Source organism: Clytia hemisphaerica, unplaced genomic scaffold, assembly GCF_902728285.1.
Source record: "Clytia hemisphaerica strain Z4C2 unplaced genomic scaffold, Clytia hemisphaerica genome assembly, whole genome shotgun sequence".
Taxonomy (NCBI): Eukaryota; Metazoa; Cnidaria; class Hydrozoa; order Leptothecata; family Clytiidae; genus Clytia; species Clytia hemisphaerica.
The window spans coordinates 301959-324993 of record NW_027103617.1 but is presented as its reverse complement, the minus strand read 5'-3'; the positions used below and the strand labels follow the sequence as shown (position 1 = coordinate 324993).

General features: G+C 36.8%; 1 protein-coding gene across 1 annotated transcript; it reads right to left on the bottom strand.

Moving 5' to 3' along the window:
• Positions 1-567: 567 nt before the first annotated feature.
• On the bottom strand, positions 568-20358 carry LOC136802249 (protein dispatched homolog 1-like). Its single transcript, XM_067058966.1, has 12 exons — positions 20289-20358; positions 16376-16701; positions 14434-15615; positions 13114-13460; positions 12544-12669; positions 12016-12117; positions 4476-4601; positions 3770-3895; positions 3159-3333; positions 2422-2549; positions 1945-2028; positions 568-1453 (listed from the first exon to the last, which is right to left on the bottom strand). The coding sequence occupies exons 1-12, from the start codon at positions 20342-20344 to the stop codon at positions 842-844; spliced, it is 3390 nt and encodes a 1129-aa protein (XP_066915067.1). The 5' UTR covers positions 20345-20358; the 3' UTR covers positions 568-841.
• Between the last annotated feature and the right edge of the window lie 2677 nt (positions 20359-23035).

Genomic DNA, 23035 nt, shown 5'->3' with positions numbered 1-23035 from the left:
TACATAAAAGACACTCCCTTCTCACAGACCCTTCCGACTGGAAAGATTCGCCAAAATATCGTCCCCGGTGGAAAATTGTCCTCCAATTTTTGCCCCGCTGAAAAAAAAAATCAAATGAACTAATCCTCACTTTGATATATTTTATTATTTTTCCCATAACAAATGAATGTTATTGACTTGAAAACAAAAGAATTGAAATCCCCATTTATAAAGAACATTAGAATATCAATCCTCATCCAGTTTCAGTTTTTATCTCATTGGCTGAAAAAACCAATGACCCTACTGGGTCTGTGAGAAAGGGTGTAAAAGACGAGGTTTAATTTTTCCAGAACCTAAGGACACGTCACAAAGCTCTTACCGAGTGACTCAGACAAAGGTTTAGGACTAAGCTGAAAATAATTGAAACTTTATAATTTAATATATATTATATCTAATCAAAAAGACCTTTTCACAAATTACGTCACAAACATCACTTGCCTCGTATTCAAACAATCACCAAGGTGATTGAGACATTAAATGATTTTTTAATGAATAGAAAGTAGTTGTAATAAAATCAAAATGGTCATATAATCACTGAACCTAAAGACATCTTTGCAAAAATAAAATTGAAAAAGGTCCTTTTACCAGTACAGATTAATGATTTAAAATCTAGCGATTTTAAGCGCATCTTTCGCCGAGCTTGAAAGGTGGTTTTTCACTTTGTAGAATCATTTTTTTTTTGTTAATATTTAAGTTAAACCTATTGTTAAATTTTTCATAATATAATGTTATAATGTATTAAAAATATCCACATCGATAAAAACTAATTAAAAGTTACAGACAATAATTTTTGATTTTTCTATCAACTGACAGCATCCATATTTTCCATCTCTTGACTGTCTTCATTTAAAATATTCATTGTTTTTCTACATGCTCGTTTCTTTCGTTTCTTTTTGACAAAATAATCTTTCAAAAAAGTCAAACCACCACTGTTTCCTTGTGGTCCGCAAAAACCAATTAAAACGGTAAACACAAGCAATGCATAAACGATAGAAAACCCAATAGTGCAAAATATAAAAATCCCAAATTGGTAAAAGAACAATATCTTTGAGCCAAGCATAAATGATGAGGCGCCGAGGGTGGTTGCTGCTCCTGCTAGAACAGACACGCCTACATGTCCAAGCATATACCGTGTGCGCCCGGCTCGGCTGAATTTTGTACATCTGACATAACCATCAGCTAAGTGGACTACATAATCGACAGATAAACCCACAACCAACGTCAAATTTAAAGATTCAAGAACGCCCAATTTCCACCCTAACATGGGAATGAGGCCAATTACTGAGATTGTGATTAGTGCAATAGTTACTATGGCAAAAACACCGACCACCCAATTTAAGGTGGTGATAACGAGTACAGGAAATGCAACGCATAGTCCAATAATAATTCCTTGCTTTGCTCCTTGTAATAACTCCTACAAATTGAGAAAAAAATAATGACTTCATTATAATGATTCCTAACGAGATCTAAGGGAGGACTAAAGTTAAAGATCCCTGTCTCACATCCCCGATGGGGACTTTTTCCACAGTTAGGATAAAACTTCTATCGTGTATCGAAATCCCGATGGGGATGGATATTCTATTGTTCCAAGCTGAATCAATTGCGGATTGTCGAGTTCAGTTTTTTACATTGAATTTTAAATGGGAATAGAAACAAAGTCAATTTTCCAGTTGTGCTGAAATTGTAGGATTTTTTCTAATGGAAAGTAAATTATGGCCAAATTTTCCAGCGAATTGGGAGTCTATCACACATTGGTGTAACAAACTAACCTGAATCATTTAGCTTTTCAGATTGAACGTGAAATATGAAGTCAATTATTGAATGTCTGGTATGGTGTTCAGAAATGCAGATTAGTTTTGTGATATCAGATATTTTGCAAAATGTAATAGTGTTGCACTGCGTTACCTCTTGTACTTTGAGCCAATGCCAATTGAACCATTCAGGAGTACATTGGAATCCTTTATTGCACCCTTTCGGCATTTTCTTCATCTAAATAAGTGGATATACTAAATTATGTTAACATCTTAGGTTTCTTCACCGGAGTGAAGACCAAGAGACACATATAAATCCAAACCTTTACAAAAGTTTTGATAGGGCCAGACCGCAGGGGAGAATTTTTTCATAACGATCGTTGATATCAATTCTGATTACTTTTGTTAAATTGAGCAGGTATTTTATTTCCAAAAATATTTCATTGGGTTTAAATTTCAAAATGGGCTTGGAAATTACCCTGAAAATATGATCTAGAAAAATTTCTGTGGTCAGGGGAGTCATTATACTGTCACTCCTGAAGACGGCAAGATTTACTGTTCGTAAAATATCTAAAAAATCTTAGAGATGATGCGAAAGATTTGATTTTGCTAAATTGAATCCAGTTTTTACCTCTCTGGTGACGAATGTTTCCCAGTTGTTTGACACCCTGACACCTTCACTGTGTTTTAGTTTGGTTCCTGTCAAACTTGTGTTCGCTACAACCGCCACGTAACGTAATTTATTGCCGTATCGACCACCTATAAAATGAATTGATCAAAAAAGAATCTAAGATGTTGTTTAGCTTCGTTTAAGAACGAGCCTTGTCTCACTTTGTTTGCACAGACAACGTTTTTTACACGAAAACCCTGATCAACGATGTGTGAAAACGTTTACATCCTTGCGAGCTAGGCCCGATAAACGACTCTGCGTCATAAAGAGACCAATATCATTAATTTGGAGGAACCATTTATATCCCCCGTCAACGCGTCCATCGAATCATCAATAGCGTCAGGGGAAATATAAGCCCTACCGAGCGCCTCACTAAAAGACCAGGATTTTTCATCTCGTTTCTTAGTGAGTCCCACTTTGACGATTTTCAAAAAATAGAAGCCTTTCAAGTGCTTTGAAAACCCAGGCTCAAAGCATTCGAAAACATCACAAAGTGGAATAGACGTTAATTAAAAAAAGATCGACAGGGCTCGATTCTTATTTAGTATAGCATATCTATGTGAAGAAATAAGAATTTCTGTCCACCTATATATTCACTCAGGAGATTTTGGGTGGCAGAGCAGGTGTATGCATTTATATTAATAGAAGTATCAACCCTAGATATTGAAAAATAGTAATAGAGAAAGCTTTTCATTTACCTTGTGCTTGTGTGTATATACCAGAATTTCCTGTTGACAAATCCAAATTTCCACCCATATAAGATGAATATTTATCGAAATTGTAACCAGGGTTACCACCGCTAGTTAACCAATAACCTAATGCTATTTCGAAATAATTCTTGTAGTCATTCGTCAGCAAAGATGTGTTGTACACCTAAAAAGAAAAAGGCCTAGAATTTTCATTGCTGTCGCACGTGGATGCACAAAATCCAAAGTGTTCTAGAGTCGAGAAAGGGGTCAAAACCCTACTAGTATTACACTGCCTTCTCGCAGACCCGGTGGAAAATTGGCCAAGATATAGTCCACGTGAAATATCATATCATATCATTCCCAGCTGAAAACAATCGAATAAACAAATCATCAATGCAAAATATTGTGCTATATTTCTTTCCACCCCACTGAATTTTTCGACCGGAAAATAAAAAAAATAAAATCTCAAGCCACAAAAATATGGAAATATCAATCCCCATGGAGTTTCAGTTTGTTAACTTTACCCCTAAGTGCTGAAAAAATCCTGCACGATCTGTGAGATTAGAAAGGGTGTAATATTCACTTAGGTCGAAGAAACCAAAATTTTACCATATACATACTTTTGGTAGAGTATCCATCAATCTTTTGATGTCTTCTTTGGTCATTGGGATTTTGAAAGTAGCGTTTGTGTCACTCAAGCTGTGATGTTTCTGATGGTATTTCATTTTGTCGTTGAAATCATCCGACTAAAAAGAGTTAGGATGGAAATCTATATAATAACCAATCGATCAAAAGAAGCAAGATCAGTGCATGGTTTATGAGTCAAACTGGCACAAAAATACCTTTTCCATTCATTGTACTGTGATACAGCCCATGGCAGACTATATTTATCGAGAATAAGTGATAAATTCTTGTTTACGATATAGAAAGAAACGCCTCTGTGCTATGTAAGAAAAATAAACAGTCTCTCATAATTTGTGCTCACGCGGCACCGAAAGGGAAGAAATTTGTTCTTTCTTTTTTTTTAGAAATTCTGTGTAAGTAAGTGGTAGAAGTTACGTTAAATAATGTCCTTTGATACACCTTTTCGACCGTAGCCGCCAATTGCCGCGCGGGAATTTTTTTGCCCGTTTTACCACTCTAAACTCGATCTAATCATTTTTTACAGCTTTTTCTATCGTTTATAGGTGCGAAAAAAAGACTGGGACGGTTTTAAGGTGGTAAAGCGGACAAAAAAATGCCTGCGTGGCAATTGGCGGCTACGGTCAAAAAGGTGTATTGGAATTTCTATTCGCAACACAAATTATCCATCTATTTTTTACCTACCCTGAAATATTGATCCATTTCTTCAATGAAACATTCTACCTCTAATTGGTTGGTGGCCACACTTCTACGGATTCTTAAATCTTCTGCTTCCTCTGGTGCAAGATTCTTCAATCGTTTACAAAAGTTCTGTGGAGAAAATAGATTTTTAGCATTGTGGGGTCATATTTGTCTTCTATTTCTATTTCTATTTGGTTGAGTTGCAGGAGACTTTGAGGCCCATATTTTCGCAACTATAGACGCTTTCAATGAGCACCCCGTCAGCACCTTGAACTGACTACCCAGTTCCCCTCACATGACATGGGTTGTCCCGGGCGAAGGTTCATTCACTTGCCAAGTGAACCGCTGCGTGTAGGAATCGAACCTCAGTCACCAGTGCAGCAACCAAGGTTAATGACTACTATACCTCTTGGAATTGTTTCTCTCAATGCATTTAACCACCTGGTTATTTTTCATTTTCTTTGTTTTTAATAAATATTTTGAGTTTCAATATACCTAGAGTTTCCTTATTTTTGGTGGGTTTTTTATTTTGACTTTTATCGTGTCATAATTTTCGCAAATTTTTGGTCGACATGATATTTTAAACAGATTAGAATTGCTAAATGAATTTTCTAAAACAACATTGAGATTGTAAAATTATCTTGGTAACCAAATTAGTTGAGTTAAAAGCACCCCTATTGCTATTGGAGACCCTCGCAATATTTTAATTACGAAGAAGAAAGCAAATATCACGTGTCAAGAACACGCGCAAAAATGAAATTAAACTGACGTCAGATTTCTTCTTTGACGTCAAAAATGGATTTTGAATCCAGTCAACAAGGTTGAATTCAATAAAATTGAAAAACATAATTGCAGCATCCTTCATTCGCAACAAGCAAGTTTTTGAATCCTGACAATTTATCGAAGTTTTTTTGTGCAAAAATTTTTGCTTCATCATATATTTAGTTAGCATTTTATATTCAATAATTATTCTTGGTTATATCAATCATTTATTTGGTTGGTTTTTATCATTCTCTTTGGAAAACATCGATCTATCTCCAACTGACACTCAAAAATTAATTTTCGACGATATTATCCAGTCTTGAAGTTATTTGGCTATATCATATCTACACTGCACTCTCAGAGTACTTAAACCACCATGGAAAACCATCCGACAGGTGGCCATTCAAATTGTCCGTCAAAAAATGACGAACACATTTTACGCTTGCCACGTATCCACCAGCCACGCCCTCCTTCGTCTTCCCGCCCATTAACACAATCAAGGCGTCGTCCGCCTACCTCTACAGCTACCAAGATGGGAGCAGGTAACATTTGCATCTTGCCTTCGATTCAGCAGAAACCCAACAATATGGTACCAGCAAGCGAGAGAGCGATCGCTCATGTTCCACGACCGCCAAGTAAATCACCACTGAAACCCTCACGAACGGTGAAATGTATCAAGCGTGTGGCCAATGAGTTATCAGAAAAGTACATTGACCAAACCAACCAGTTTGACATCTTGCCTATGGTATGTTGACTAATTTACTTTAGAATTTTGCTTTATATTTGTAGAGTTGGGCAAGCGACGTCTTGACGTTTTTCTCACGGGGGGAGGGGGCAATTTTTTGCTTTTCTTTTTTGCTTTTTTTTTTGGGGGGGGGGGGGGTATCTAAACGGTCTTCGATTGAAAGGTACCCAGTTTAGCTCTTTTTTACCAGAGTTGGTTTTTGACATCTGAAAACCCTCCTAGAGTCAAAGTTGTTTTGAGGTGTTTATTTTTGTTTAAGATATCAGGAAAGTGATTGTATTGAAAATGTATGATGAAATTGTCCTTGTAAATATCACGTTTCCTATTTGTTGTGTAGAGGGGGGGGGGGTTAAAAGATGCAGAATTACGAATCCTGAGTCGAAGATGTTACGTTCTTCCAAAAGATAAGGCGTGGAATACAAATCTCGAAAACTTGTTCTGCAGAAAAATTAAAAAGCTAAAAAGATTAAACATACTATGTTCACTTTACGGGCTGCTGGCTGCAATGTTAGCCAGTTTTCGTTTATTCGAATCTTGTCGATCATCCAGTCAGCAACTCCTCAAAGCGGAACTAATCTGAATAGACTCTTAATACTTGTTCCGGAATTCTAGCTTGCATAAGGCTTTAATTTATGAAAAAAAAGGATTCAACTGAACTCCTTTGTATTTTGATAGTGGAAATAATTTTCGAGTTTTAAGATAAGTTTTTAGAGGTTTACTGTGAAATAAACGGAGCATTGAATGAGTCAGGATTCCTGGTTTACAGCAATGACCACAAGACCACAGGATCATCGCTATTTGAATCTTGTGCTTTTTCTATAACGTTTTCCGAACGTTAAAGATATCCATAGAAGTCTAATTCCTTTATGGATTTTAATGCTTTCATTAGGAATATCTTTAAATTGAGGAAGTGAGTATGACTATATGAAAAATAATGCATAGGTTCTATTCCAATGTCCTGATGAAAAGTTTCGAGTTTAAAGATAATTAGAGGTTCACTATGAACTGCACGGAGCATTGAATGAGCCGGAATTTCTGGCTTATAACGATGACACCAAGACCACAGAATCATCGATCTTTTTTAATCTTGTGCTTTTTCTATAACGTTTTCCGAACGTTAAAGATATCCATAGAAGTCTAATTCCTTTATGGATTTTAATGCTTTCATTAGGAATATCTTTAAATTGAGGAAGTGAGTATGACTATATGAAAAATAATGCACAGTTCTATTCCAATGCCCTGATGAAAAGTTTATACATTGTAGTATATTCCTAACTTTAAAGATGCACTTCGAGCTCAATATTTCTTGTAATGAAAGATGAGACTCTAAATGCACTTCTTTAAAGTTAGGAAGTGTCCTCCGGCGTTCAAAGTTTTCAAGTTCAACAAATGACTTCACCGCTTAAAATGACCTTACCCTAAAGTACTTTTCTGCTATTTTTTTCTATGGAAAGCTTAAACATCTCCTTAAAGTTGGGAAGTGCACTGTATCCTTAACCCTTTTCATATTAGGCTTTTAGGAGCGCGGTTCAAAACTAGGAGGGGGCTGTTCCTGTGCCACCCCTTAACTTTTGATCTAGTGAGTCTTTTTGGATGAAATTTGGTACAAAAGATCCTAGTCATATAAAGTAATTTTTGAAATAATGCACAGCTCTGACCCGATGCCCTGAAGAAAGGTTTATACATTGTAGTAGTATTTCTAACCTTAAAGATGCACTTAGAGCTTAATATCACTTGTAATGAAAGGTGAGCCTCTAAATGCACTTCTTTAAAGTTAGAAAGTTTCTTCCGGCGTTTGAAATTTTCTAATTGAGCAAACGGCCTCGGCGCTCTTAAAGAGGCCCCCCCCAGCGGACCCAAAATTCACGCCATCACGCCAATTTTTTTTCGATTTCACGCCATCACGCCTGAAAATTTTGATTTTCACGATCACGCCAATTTTTCTCAATTTCACGCCATTACGCCTAGAAAATTAGTTTTCACGCTCATATTCTCTGGATAAATGCAGTCTTATACCACGCTATATATCCATTGGTATGGATAAAATGCCGTTATATAAGCTTAATCTTTGCCCACAAATAGGTATGTGCTTGGTCGCCAATCAGTTTTTCGGCATTCTCATACGCGTAAGGCACGATTATATCATTTTTGCTATCGGAAACACCTAAAAAATCTGGAAGGAATTTGACCTCTGTTTTTCTATTTCTAGTAAAACACAGGGGTCAAATTCCAGTTTTTTCGGGTGTTTCCGATAGAAAAAATGACGTAATCTGGACTTATGCATATCAAAATTGTTTGACAACTGGTGGGTCACATCAAAGGGCCCCAGCTTGAGGGCTGAGGTATATTTGAGTAAATTAAAGCCCACCATGGTTGGGCAACGGAGGAAATTTTTTGAATTTTTAAGGGTTCAAAGTGCTATTTTTGGACCCATTTCAATTCAATTTGAAAAATAATTCATGTAAAAATAATGGAAATCTTTTAAAAGTAGCTTTTTTTGGTAAAAACATGAGGGGCCAGGCCCCCTGGTCCCCCCATTGACGTGACCCATGGGCATTAATTGTGAATTAGCGTGAATAGTTTACAAAAGGGGAACGAGAAGGCGCAACCATGGTTTGCGCCGACGGGAGAAATTTTCAATTTAGTATGGCTACAATCGCTCTCATTTACTCTCTTTTTTCCAAAATATGGTTTAAACATCACAGGATTCCTTTGATGCCAATCTGCTCAAAGTTACACCTCATAATAAACCTGTTGCTTCTTTCTGTTTAAGGCTTTGCTACAAACATATATTTTCCTGAAATAAAGGACCTGATGTCTTTGATACATCTAAGAATAAGCATTTAAGAAAGAGAGGAAAATGTTAGTTACGGAGGAAGCGCAGCCATGGTTTACACCGACGGGAGAAATTTTCAACCCTCTCATAGCATTTGACTTTATTTTGAAGACTAGCTAGCAACTGCTAAAGACAATTGGAAGTTATAAGGATAAATGGCAGATGAATAAAACTGTTTGCACCTTTTCTTTAATGTTTTAAAAGGAGATCTATAGGAGGCCCCACCATAGTTGGGGCCGACCAAGAAATATTGAATTTTAAACCCTCTAAATTGGCCAAAATGGACATAGAATTACGATTCAAGTAGTAAATATAATTTTCACGATCACGCTGAACTGCAAACTTCACGCCATCACGCCTAAAAAAACTCGATTTCACGATCACGCCGGCACTTCATTTTCACGCCATCACGCCGTTTTTTTTCAAAATTTCACGCCATCACGCCACGAAAAACCCTCCATCACGCCATCACGTCAACCGCTGGGGGGGGGGGCTCCTTAAAGGCCTCACCTAAAGTACTTATTTCGCTATTTTTATGTTTCTCAAATATTAATGATATGTTTATCTGCCCTAAATAATTTTTTGTTTGGGAAGCTTAAACATCTCCTTAAAGTTGGGAAGTGCACTGTGTCCTTAACCCTATTTATCCTAGGCATTTAGGGGCGGTTCAAAACTAGGGGGGTTGTTCCTGTACCACCACAGAGTGGACTGTGTCCTTAAGTATATTTTTGTTTTGCTAATTATTTTGAATAATAACAATAATAATAGCAACAACAATATCACGATGTCTCTGATGCGAAAAATACTCATTACAACCAAAAGCCTTTGAAGTTAGAAAGTTTAATTTTGTGCATATGATGAGAAGTTCCGTTTGTGGTTCGTACAACTCGACTCGGTGGAACTTTTTTCTTCAGTGGGAATAAAAATCCCTATCGAAATCCTAATGGGGGTAGAAATTTTATTGTTCCAAGGTTAAAAAATCCAGTGGGATGGTTTTAAAGTGCAATTTTAGACCTTGATTTTCGAGTGGGGATGAAATCAAGGTCAATTTCCCATTGGGGCTGAAATTCCAGGGTATTTCCCCACCGGCCAAATTTTCCAGTGGGGATGGGGCTGGGGGTGTAAGATAGTTCAAGTCCATTTCTACTGCGTCCTTCATAATATCATAATGAAATTGTAAATTATTCTGTGATATTCGTATATCACAGAATGTTTTGCAATTTCATTATGATATTATTCATTAGGAATCGAGATTTGAAATTATTCTCCATATTCTTTTTAAAAATATGAAAAGCCTCTTTTTATTTTCTCTCACAGATCCACCCACACTGTAAGACACCAATCCCTCATGATGCGCAAGTGACAGACCAAGACAAAGTGTTTGGTGGGCGGCGTCAACCACTCCCAAAGATCAACATAGTCAAAGATGAGATGCGAAAGTATGTCATCAACAAGCCACACTCAAGGCTCCTCCCCAAACGCCCACAAATGAAAAACAACAACATGTCGCAGCATTGTTCCTCCCAGCCATCATCTACCCACAGTATGGAGGCTACCGCCAACCCTAGTGGTTGCAACTTGCCACAGTCGTTTTGCAACTACCGTGCCGCATCCTCTTTGTCACATAATTCCACATCTGAAATCGTGATCGATCATAATGAATTTTGGGATGGTCCTTATTTCGAACAAATCTGTTTAGTTCAATCATCTTGTAATGATCTTGAACAACCTTCAGAGGAAGGCATCCAAAAACAAAGAGGTTTCCTCGACATTAACAATAGCGCCGATTTCGACACTGATAATGAAAGTATCAGTGGCCGCCCATCATCCACACACGCCCGAATTTCGCCCATATCAGGGCTAAGCAACCACTCAATTCGTTCTTACCACCAGTAGAGCGGGTGGAGACAATTTGGGTGGTAATTAGGGGTCCTTCTTTCAAAATAGCCTTTTATCCATTGAAATTGGTGTGAAATTGAATTCATAAGATGATTTTGCCGAAGATGATTCAAAACTCTAACAGATAACATATGATAGATGGATTGTTACTATGACCACTTTGCTCAAAAAAAGTCTGGAAATAATTCAATTTTATGCTTTGGGTGTTAAAAAAGTAACCGAAAAGTCATTTTCAGAGTAGCTGAGCGAAAGAGGTCTAGTGGTGAGATGGATGGTTGTAAAATGATTAGATTTTGTAAACATGATTTCATCAGAGGGTGATAACGGAAAATACATGTAATCCTAGTATTAGAAGATGAAAGAAATATATTTTTTCAAATGTCTCTTTTATTGTTATGATCTTTTAGTTCCACGGAGAAAGCGAATTATTGTCTTATTGTCAACAGTTTGTCTGGAATAAATCAGGTAGCTCACCCTTAGACTCATTTGTTTTAAGATCATAAGTAGATTTTGATTTTATACAATATTGGACAAAATTTCTCGAAATTCAGAAAATTCCCCCTTCTACCCTCAAACAAATGTTGCTTAGTCGGAAAGGCTTAATATTGTTTATAAATCCTTATTCGATCATTGAGCTGAGGGGGGGGGGTCTCGGTCAAAGTTATCTACTGAAAACAAGAAACATGTGGTGGGTTTATTACTTTTTACCAATATACTTTGTCCACCATTGTAGTTCATAGCAGTTGAAGAGAGCTCAGTATTATAGCCAGCCACGAATACATTTAAGATAGGTTTATTTTGCACAAAGAAGCTGGTGGAAATAAATAGAGAGGTGACTTCAGCATGGATAATCAGCATAGTTTCTGCAGTACTAACGTGAAAAGTTCCTACCAGCTATTTTCTTACATTATCTGTACGCAATGTTCATTCTTATGTTAACTACAATACACCTTTTCAACCGTTGTCGTGCGTTCAGGTGCGTGCCACTTATTATTTAATTTACCACCCTAAACTCGATCCAATCCTTCTTTTGCACTTTTTTCTATTGTCTTTAGGTGCGAAAAAAAGACTGGGACAGTTTTAGGGTGGTAAAACGGACAAAAAATGTCCGTGCGGCAATTTGTGGCTACGGTTGAAAAGGTGTTTTGGACGAAAGTCGTACCCTTTCAACTAATTCATCATCATTTTTGGTGAGCAACATGCTGATGAAGTCACGTAAAAGTTAAGGAAATTTTCAACTTAAGCAATTGCTTCATTTTTTGTTCAACCACTAGTTTAAATATGGAATCCAAACAACTTACGAGAACAGCTTGTTGACATCCAGGTTGGTTCATGTCGAATTCCTCATCCAGCACTGTTCGTCCTTTACACCTGAAATCAGTGTGGTGACACGTGGAACGATCCTGAAAATAGGAGGTAAAATCATGCACTAATAGCTTTGAGAATATAGTTCTAGACTGTTACCGATCTCACAGACATTTCTATAAACCATTGAACACTCCCTGGTCCCCCATGTATTTTTTTGCAGATACTTTAAGAGCTGTTATAACAATGAAGCCAAGTCGTATGAAAGAAAAGTACGATGGAAAGGAGAAATGATTAGAGAAGTCTGCAAGTATGCAAGTATACATTGAAGATTCCTGTTTCTACTAGACTTCCCTGTTTCAAATTTACTTCTTAGTCGAGTATCCCTCTTACTCTATCATTATCAAAGTTTCGGACAATTGGACAATACCCCTGTTTCAGAAAGTATTTCTAGACCAATGTTAACTGTATTGGGTGGACCTACTAAGTTATGTTGCGTTTTTTTGGCCCACCCGGTATATTACCTGAAGTTTGAGACCCCATACAGTGTACACTCTGATGACATCAGTTCCTTCGCCTGTTTCTTGAAAAGAATTCAACTTAATGTAATGAATATCGTGCCAATTCGTACCGTTCGGCCACACTTGTACCTGAAAGTTGGAAGAATAATCGAATACAAGAAGCTGTGGCGACATGAAGGCTCAGTGACAAAATAGTTGAATGTTTGTTCGCAACGCGTACACTTCGTTACAAGGCGCCATTTCTTCCAAAATATTAAACAAATTAACGACAGTGACATGCTAATGAAAGGCCTGTTGCTAGGCTAGGCTAGATTGTGAAACTCAATTTCGGGTATGTGCAGGACCCCCACTTTTTTTGTAAAGTAGCCTCCTTAGACTCTATATTCATTGGCTTTCTATTTAATGACGTGGGTCCTGATGTGCAATGTGATATGAACGCAAAGGGAAGTCACTAAATTAATTTGAAGTAAATAGCCTTTCGAGTGTACCCCTTAAAGACAACTTATAACTTATAACATCTCCAATCACAAATATCTACAAACACCACCTCACTTTTTGCCTTATTCAACTTACCATTTCATCCTGTGGCTCAATTCTTATAGCAAACACCAGAAATGTTATGGAGACGATTCCACAGACCAACATAATGAGTAATCTCCATTTCTTATGAAGAACAAATCCGTTTGCATATGAAGTCTCCAACCAATGTACCACTCTTCGAAACATTTGAGACATGTCATCATGGGGCGCCTCATGGGTGGTCACGCCCTCTATCTCATCGTCTAGGGGTGTGATCAAGTTTTGTTCTTTTTTCCTTGAGCGACACATGGGCGTGCATTCCTTCCAATAATAATGATAAGTAACGATGACACTTGGAAAATAAACACACACTGACAGGTAATTGACAATAACCAGAATCCCTGAAATGTAAATGACACTTGGCAATTTGATGACACTCTTTTATTCAACTTTCAAGCGGAATTGTATTTTCATCGAATAAAGAAGGGACACCCCTGTGTCACAAACCCGGTGGGACCCCCGCCCCACTGGATATATAAGCCCAAAATTTGTCCCCGGTGGAGTTAAACCCCTCAAATTTCGTCCCCATTGGAAAAATTGAAGTATCAATATCCCCCACTGTAGAGTTTTAATGTAAATTTGCCGTCCCCACTGGAATTTTCGTATTGAAAAAAATAGAAATCAAAATCCCCAGTCATAAAATGGAAGGGATTTTCTACCCCAACTGAAGAATTCCCTCAATTTCATCCCCACCGGCTAAAAATTTCCCACCGGGTCAGTGAGACAGGGGTGTGAAGGGTATCGAAAAGTAGAGCGTTGTTTTAATATTATCAAATAATGGAGTATATTGAATAGTAAAGCATCAGGTGTAGAAAAGCTGACTGCAAGAGAAGAAATCTCCCATTAACTTGGACGCGACACGGTACACTCGATGACGCTGTTAAATAGACTCAAAAAAAAATCAAAAAGGCTTTTGTTTAACCCTGTCTATCAGTATCATATATCACACCTCTGTCTCACGGCCTCAGTGGAACTTTTTTTCTCAGTAGGGATAAAAATTCATATTGAAATCCCAATGGGGACAAAAATTCCTTTGTTCCAAGGTTAAAAGATTCAGTGGCAATGGTTTTGAAGTGCAATTTTTAAACATTGAATTTCGAATGGGGATGAAATAAAAGTTAATTTCCAAGTGGGGTTTGAAATTCTAAGGTATTTTCCCACCGGGGACGAAAATTTTGTCAATCTTTCCAATGGGACTGGGCTCCCAGCAGGTCTGTGACACAGGGGTGTATATATCTGATTTTAACTTGCTAGTAAAGACAGTTGGAATTAAATTATATCGTATATATACGAAAACATTATGAAGAGGCTTACCTGAAAACACACCAAATGATGAAACTCCCAACAGTGGTGACGTCGCGCTCGCGAAAAACGCTGCTGCAGTCGTAAATGACGTCACAAACATGGCGCCAGCAGCTACGCGAAATGTTTCGTAAAGATGTTCTTCAAGTGAAGCAAAATGTTTATTTTCCATTAATTTCCAAGTGTTAAAGAAAACAAAAATATCGTCAGCTCCAATGCCAAGGATAATGAAAATAGACAAGACGTGAAACATACCAATAAATTTAAAATCGAACGCAATCCGATATACTAAATTAGCACCAAAGAAATTCGTAATTATACCAAAGACAGCCCAACCTGTTATCCATAATGATCCAGTTTGAAACCAAATAAAACCGAAGATGAAAATTAAACTACCCCCTGTTAATAAGAGGTCATAGGTCACTTGTTTTTCAACAGCATCGAAGAAAAGGTTCATATTATTGTAATATATTCTGATGTCTCCTCCGATGCCCTCTTTATATTTGTTAGAGAGAACCATAGAAAACGCCTTGACAATGGTTTCTTTCAGAGTCTGCATTTGAATGTTTTTACGGTCTTCACTATGCTTAAAGCCTCGTAGCGGTAACCCATGCGAAATTACGCTTCGCAGATATTTCGATTTAATCGTTTCTTTCGATATGATCGAATGTTTATCGAGAGTAAATGCGACCAAAGATCGGGTGCCTCGTAACTCATTTGCAAGAATCAATACTTGCTTGATACGTTTGAATTGAGGGTCATGAAATGTTTGATTTAAATGCGCGAAAGAACCATCAAAAAGTCGTAACAAAGACATTGGAGGCTCGCACCTTTGTATTTGATAGTTCTTCTGACACACGTTTTGAAAATGTGGGTTCGTATACAATTCATTTTCAACAGCTTTTATACGATTTAAGGAAGCCTGTGTTAAAATGTTGTCACTAAGTGGTTCATAAATAAGTTCAAGCGGTGATTGTCGTTTCGAGCGTTCTAGCTGCGGCAGAGCAGTAACGGGTAAAAGGTCTATACGAGGGTCCTCGGTAACGTAATTGTAAGCATCTGTTCGTAGTTTTGTACTATCTTTCTCCAAACATAGTGGAACATTAGCGAAGTAATATGGGAAAATGTCATAGTTGGTTAAATGTAGTGCACCAGTCACGACAACGAAACAGATTTGAAGGAATAACGTCAAAGCTGAAAAATATGTATACAAGAAATAAGTAAGATAACTCACAAAGTCTTCAAATATTTCTCGTTTGGACCTGCACATAGATTTTTTGTTTCGTGGGTGAAGTCATGTCTGTTAGGAACAGGGAGCTTGCTTAAGGTTTGCCTGAAGCTAGTTCCTAACTGGATTTTGTCAAATCGATCTTTACCCTGGGCCTAGCTTCATCCGCCATTTTCGATCGGAGTCATTTGAAAAGTAAGTATCCTAATGGTAGCATTTCTCTATGTGGGTAAATTTATAAATCAATGAAACTTTCTGTCTAAAAATAAGCAGTGCTACAATAGGGTATCACTTTCAAAAGGTACAATAAGGTCCACGAGAGGAAAATGCTTAGAACCTAAACATTAACAGTTTTGGATAAAAGAGTCTGGAGTCGAGCTAATCCTGTATAATGATTTTAAAAACATGTCAAAGCACAATTTAAATGGAATAGATTAACTTTTTGCTGTCAAATGAAGAATTTACTCCAAAAATGCTCCATATATTGGAACTTAAAGGTTTTATTTTTAAAATAAGAGTGATATCGTTTGCTTACTCATCAACTTTAATTCACAAGCTTTTTCAAATTGAATTGACACGGATGTGGAGCAAGATTGGTCAGAAGCGGGGGTGGGGGGAACATCTTTTTGCTTATATCTGTCCTTATATGAAATCTGTATCTGATATGAAACGGAAATACTTATGTAAAAACAAAACCTTTAATGAGTTTTCCAGGAGCACACTTACCAAATATAGTTTTTGGTTTTTGAACATAAAGCGTGCATAATTTATACAAGAGGGTCTTTGTTTTATCATTATCTTTTGTTGTCGAATTTGTCAAAGAGTCATCATCTTCATCTTCATTTGTTCCGTTTCGATAGGAATGCGTTCGTTTGAAGAAAAACTGTATGCTATCATTGTCTTCTGGTGGAAATTCTTTCTCTAGGTTGTCATAATTTTTGTAAATAACAGCACTTTCACTTTCATTTTCAATAACCATACCAGAATTATTGACATTGTCGATAAATTCGCCTTGGTAGTGCTCCATATCCAACCTTCCGGTTATCTTGTAACTAGAAAAAGAAGTAGGAATGCAATACTTTTACTGATTTTACTATAAAAAACAACCCTTTCTTTTTTCAAATTTACCTTACAACTCTGTACACCACCATTGTATAAACCATGGATACGTTCCACAATTTTTATAAGAACATCCAAAACTTTTGAAGTCTTCGGATGTTCTTAACTTGTTCTTAACATTTTGGCCATCGAAGCCTTATGTTCTTATGTAGTTCGTTCTTATAAAAAAAAACGTGTAGGTATGTTGAAACGCCTCATCAAACTTGTCAAGTTTACAAATTGAAGAACTCAAAAATTTTCCAGTGGGAGGGAATTTTAACCCTTTTCTACCATGAACGGTTCAGTATCGATTTCTATGTAACTTGAACCTAGGCTACGTCATATCTTCCTTCGCTTCGAGCGTAAAACTTCTACTCTTCGGGATATGAGCACTGCTCTTGATTTGAATATTGAAATTCTCCGGATAAATCGCATGCGCACTAAAAGTTTTAATGAAACAATAGAGAGTTTCGACGAAACCTAAGCCAATCAGCTGCTTTAAACATTCTTTTATTTGAAATCTATTGACGAACACCTTTTGGGAAAGTTGTCTCTTATGTTTAAACCTAATAATAAGCAATTACCGGTGGGGGTCACTAGTGGCCGCGTATAGCAGTGCCTGTAGACCAAGAGTAAGGTCTAAAAGCCTGGACCTGTCTGTTGTGTAGGCTACTATAAGGACATAAGCGGAATTCTTATCACAACCAAATATCTCAATAACTTTAAGGAGTTAATGGGAATGTTGGTCTCATTTCCTATCTCTAATATTCAATCTCTCTATAACAACCCCTGTGTCACAGACCAGGTGGGATCCCTTTGTCCAACTGAAAAATATGGCCAAATTTTTATCCCTTGTGGGAAACATACCCTACAATTTCAGCTCAATTGGGAAAATATCTTTGGTTTCATCCAAAATTCAATGTAAAAAATTGCCCTCAAAAGCCCTCCCCGTTGTAGAAAAAGTTCCACCGGGCTGTGAGACAGGGGTGTTTTATAACTTGAACGTTTTAGTTTCCCATTGGCCTCCTACCAAAGCTCGCATTCTTTTTACAAATTTTATGGACACTCTCTAAACGATTCAACCCCGTTAACCAAATCAACAAACTCTACTGCAATTCACCAAAGCTAAGACTGAATACAGTGTTACTCTGTGAGTTGATTTAATCGATTTCCTTTACAATCATTAATAAGTCTCAATCTTTAATATCAGGATTCCAAATTCAAGACAAAGATATTCAATACAATCAATACCGATGATACCAATATTCATTATGTCAGAAATTCTTTTGCAGAAGGCACTGTTTTTCTAATAAGATGGGGGTATGATGTAAAAAGAAAGTAGCAAATTGCATTAAAAAACAATATCATTTAAGAAAAGTGTCAATTATTTTTGTTGTTTGTCAGGAGTACAGTTTGCTTTGTTTGAATGTAAATTGATGAGTAAAAAGAGAGTCTCTGTTCTATCCACCGTCTCTGAATTTCGACTTTGTCTCCCAACGACGTGTGGCATAAAAGTCCAAAGGTCATTGCTCAAATGCAAAGTGGTCCCACTTTAAGTCTGCCCATCAAATACTGCATACCCTGAATGTGTAGATATTTGCATCAGTTATAAGATAGTAGGGGGTATCAAATATGTCACTGTGTCTCTCACATATTGTGTGAGTATTAGCCTCAATCTTAGAATTTGTGTTTATTTATTTTTACCGTCATTAGAGTAATTAGGGAAAAAGAGTGGCGCCCTTCCCTACCTTTGGGTGGATAGCTATTGAAAGTGGAGCCTTCGGGTCGCCTCTGCGATTGCAGTCGCAAACTTAGAGTAATCAACTTTTTTGGTTGAGCATTCTTTTGCGAATTAAGATATAACTATTTTTACGAAGACTGCAACACAATGGAAGAGTTCTTTAAATCACCAAGTAAATTGAATGAAGACGAGAAACATCTTTCAGCGTCTTTTATTAAAAGGAAATTTGTGTATTTGTGCATTTTTACCTTATAAATTCAATAGAAAATACCTTCTAACAGATGCACGAATCCGATGAAATAGACTAGTTGAAAATGTATCTCAAAAGTTTTATCTGATTGATCGAATGATAAGTTGCTTAAATTTTGACCAATTACCAAACTGGGACTTGAAAATCCAATTTATCGTTGCACGACAAAATCACCAAAATTCTTCTTGTTCCTTTAATATTGATATTTTCTAGCCAGAATTGAAGAAATCGTTTCTTGAAAAGAAAATGCTGGGTTGATTTTTCAGACTGTTGTGAGATTTTTCTCAAATTTGGATCACTTTTTTTTTGAATCTTAGCGATAAAAAGAAAACTTCTCGAAACTTTTGTCTCGTGGATTTATGGTGCTATCGTTTCAAAAACTTCCTTAAAAGAAATTCAAACTTCGGTTGTTCATATCTCAGACTCTCATACGCTATGAAGAGTCATCTTTAACAATGGAGTCAATTACAGGTTCTTATGATAAAAAGCGTATCGGTTCTTTGCCTTCGAATTTCAAGCTGATTATCTCTGCCCCCAAATTTCTCGAATTTCAATCTGATTACAACATTATCACCCTTTATTTTACGCCATAAAGGATGATCTGACAAAAAGCAAATCTTAAGCCCTTCCCCCACTCTTTCTCCCATTTTAATGGTCAAGTAATACAGTGAGACGGTCGTTCAATGAGCATTGCAAAAATAAATAAAAGTACAAGCAAGACGGAGAGAACACTCTTACACCAGTCGTAGTACAAGTAAAACCCCCCTCCGGACTGGTGTAAGAGTGTTCTCTTCGTCTTGCTTGTACTTTTATTTATTTTTGTTTGTGTTAAAATTCTCTTCAATTGTAACCTCCTTGAAATGTGGTCGTTTTTTGCTTCAAACTCACAAATAAGTATCTCCCCGTGACAAGGATGTTGTATAACATACCTTGACCTCAATGAAGCAGAATAAACAAAAGTGTTGTTCAGACCCAATGAAAGAATTTAACATGAAAATCTGTTTGCAGTAAGAGCATTTGACACTCCTGTGTCACAAACCCGCTGGGACCCCAGCCCCACTGGAAGATTTGGCAAAAATCTCGTCCCCGTTGGAAAAATACCCTGGAATTTCAGCCCCTCTGGAAAATTGACTTTGATTTTATCCTCACTCGAAGTTCAATGTTCAAAATTGCACTTCGAAACCATCCCCACTGGATTTTTTTTACCTTGGATCAATAGAAATGCTATTCCCATTGGGATTTAAATAGGAAGTTCTATCCCCACTGAGGAAAAAGGTTCCACCGGGGCTGCAAGACGGGTGTGGGGATGGTTTTAAAGTGCAATTTTAGACCTTGATTTTCGAGCGGGGATGAAATCAAAGTCAATTTCCCATTGGGGCTGAAAAGGATATTTTCCGACTAGGGACGGCTGGGGCCCCAGCGGGTCTGTGACACAGGGGTGTTGATATCATTACATAATTTTGTTACTGGCAAATACTCAAAATATAAAAAGGATATGAGGACATGAAAATTATATCATATTTCACAATATACCATGATTAAACACATACCTAATAATATGATACTTTATCAGGGAAACGATTTTCAGCATCTTGTACTTCGACATTTAAAGTAATAATTTCGGTAAATCATGGAGGTAGTAAGAAATAGATGGAGAATAAATGACTCGGTAATGGTTTAAGTGATCGTCAAATTCTTTTATATTTTCATTCAAATCGGTTTTCTTTGATTTACTATCATTGGAAGCAAAAAAATCCGAAATGTAAATTTATAAGAACAGAAGTGAGGATGTTATCCTGATTGAAATATACATATTATGCAAAAAGTTCTTGTTCAAACGTGATACAAAAATAATTTTCTCGAAGTAAGGTTACAATAGTTCTATGATTTAATATCGATGTATTTTTGGGCACTTTGCTAATTTTGAGAGTATCAGCACATTTTCCTTGAAAATTTCTTCATTAGAAATCTTTACATCTGAAAGGGAGGGGGCTTTCAAATTCTGATGGATGATTAATTAAAGGTTACCTAATCGTAATATAGATTTTTTTTTAAATCTATCGATGATTTTATGAGAGGGGACCCTTAGAAATATAGGATTTTGTGCTTGTTCCGGCAAGCTTTTTCTCATTTTGATCAACAAAGCTATTATCTCACAATAGAGCTGTTAAAAATCCAACATCTTTTTATTCAGCTTTTTATGAAGCTTAAATATTCCCATAAGTGCACACAAAATTAATCACTTTTTCTCATTGCAACCAAGGAGCCGTTTGCTTCCGATGATAAGGTAAAATGAAATAAAAGGAGTTAATTCTCCATCCTATTTCTTATTACCTCCGTGGGTAAATAAGGGTGTAAAAATGTGGATTTGAATATCTAGCTATTAGTCCGGCGGCGATCCAGGATCACCCTTACTATTAGTAAATATGGGTTTTTATTTTATTTTCCCATCATATGGTCCCTTGAAATTTTGCTGACTCAGCAGAAAAGGGCCAAAAACGTTGAAAAACGCTGAGTCAGCTAAATTTCAAACTCAAATATCTCATGATCTAGCCTAGGAAACCCTATAAATGATCCCTCTAATTGATAGTACTCTTCGAGACGCATCTGATAAAAGTAGTATCTTTCGCTGGAAATTCTCTCAAAAATGCTGATGTCAGCATAAAATATTGCATTTTTGAAGACGTATCAGCCAATTCCTGGGGGACTAAGTCCGCCAAATGAGACAAATGACCCCATTTTGGAGATCTACTCTTCAAGCTCTATCTGATGGTACAATCAGTTTTAGCTAAATGAGAACTTCAAAAATCGACTTTCTAAGGACCCCCAGGCTAAAATGACCCTACCCCCTTCAAGCCCCCATAAAAAATTTTCCCCAGCTTTGCCAGCTTGGCAAAAACCGGTTTTGGGGTCCCAAGGGACCATATAATGAGAAAATAAAATAAAAACCCATATTTATTACTTGTAAGGGTTGATGCAAAAAAGCCCTTTTCGCCGCCGGACTATATGGTAAAAAATAATGACAGTGATTAAAAATCGAGGAAATAATTTGTCACTTTCTTCCGGCATTCCCCATCCCACGATTAGGTATGTTTCCGGATCCTCTCTCTACACCTCTATACTTATCGACAAAATAAAGCATTCCTATGATTGCGGTTATTGCGGTTTTCATGAAATCCTAATCCTCTTGTGTCAATTCTCAAGTGATATGATAAAGTAAAGGGTATTTTTTTTGAGTTTCTCTAACACTTCTCTTAACCCCGCCTAGTTTTTATAGCGTTAATTCTGCGGTTAGAGTGATTTCATGTCCTGTCGTGTTCACTTTTCCTTTGGCCAGACTAAAGATTTAGAGACTTATCTACTCCTTGAAATGTAAATTGTCGTCACTAGATGATACACTAAGCCATAAACTGTCAATCGTTTACTTACTTGGGTTCACAACAATGCTAAGTTGCTAATTTATAGACTCAAAAACTTCCATAATCCTAGCAAAACACATTGCATAAATAAACATCTACATAGTAAAAACGCGACGACAAAGGATTTACACAAAAAGTCGAGCTTGCATCGAGATACCAAAGCTCCAAAAAATATTGGTCATGGCATTATCAAGGTCGCAAACAAAGATTGCGAAAATCCCTTTGACCATGTGAAGTATTTGAATTTGCGCTAATAAATAACCACTAACATTCAAAAAATGCAATATTCGATAAACTCTAATCATAGACTATGCTATAGTCTAAGACGAATCACTATCTAAGAAAAAAACCCAAAGCCGAAGAAGAAAATTCGCCAACAGTTTTTTTGTTGAAAAGAGTTTACAGTCGGAAGAGTTTGCCGAAACTCTCCCACCGATTTTATTCCGTACCGCCATAACGACATACCGACATATTTTCCCGCCTTTACTATCACTGTAACGAACGATAACCTCGTCTACTCTAATCATTGGTATAAGGTTTTAGAAGAACAAAAAGGATAAGCCAAACCTTAGAATGTCTATATTTTAATCAAAGGGTCCAAATGAAAGGAGAGTGGATAATATGTCGTACTCAAGGCTAAATATCCAAAAATTTGGTTTTATTCAAATGAAAGCATTTCCGCAGAAAGAAGATGTCATATATTCTTGTCCAGATTGTATCACACATTGATACAAAACGGAAAAAAAGAGGCGCTGTATTACTCGGTTCGACAAAAGAGTGCTACAAAAGGAGCTCTTAGAAAGTTGACTGAAAACGCTAAAATGATAAGAAAAACATCTGCAAATCTTAAGCAACTCTATTAAAAACCCTTGATTTAA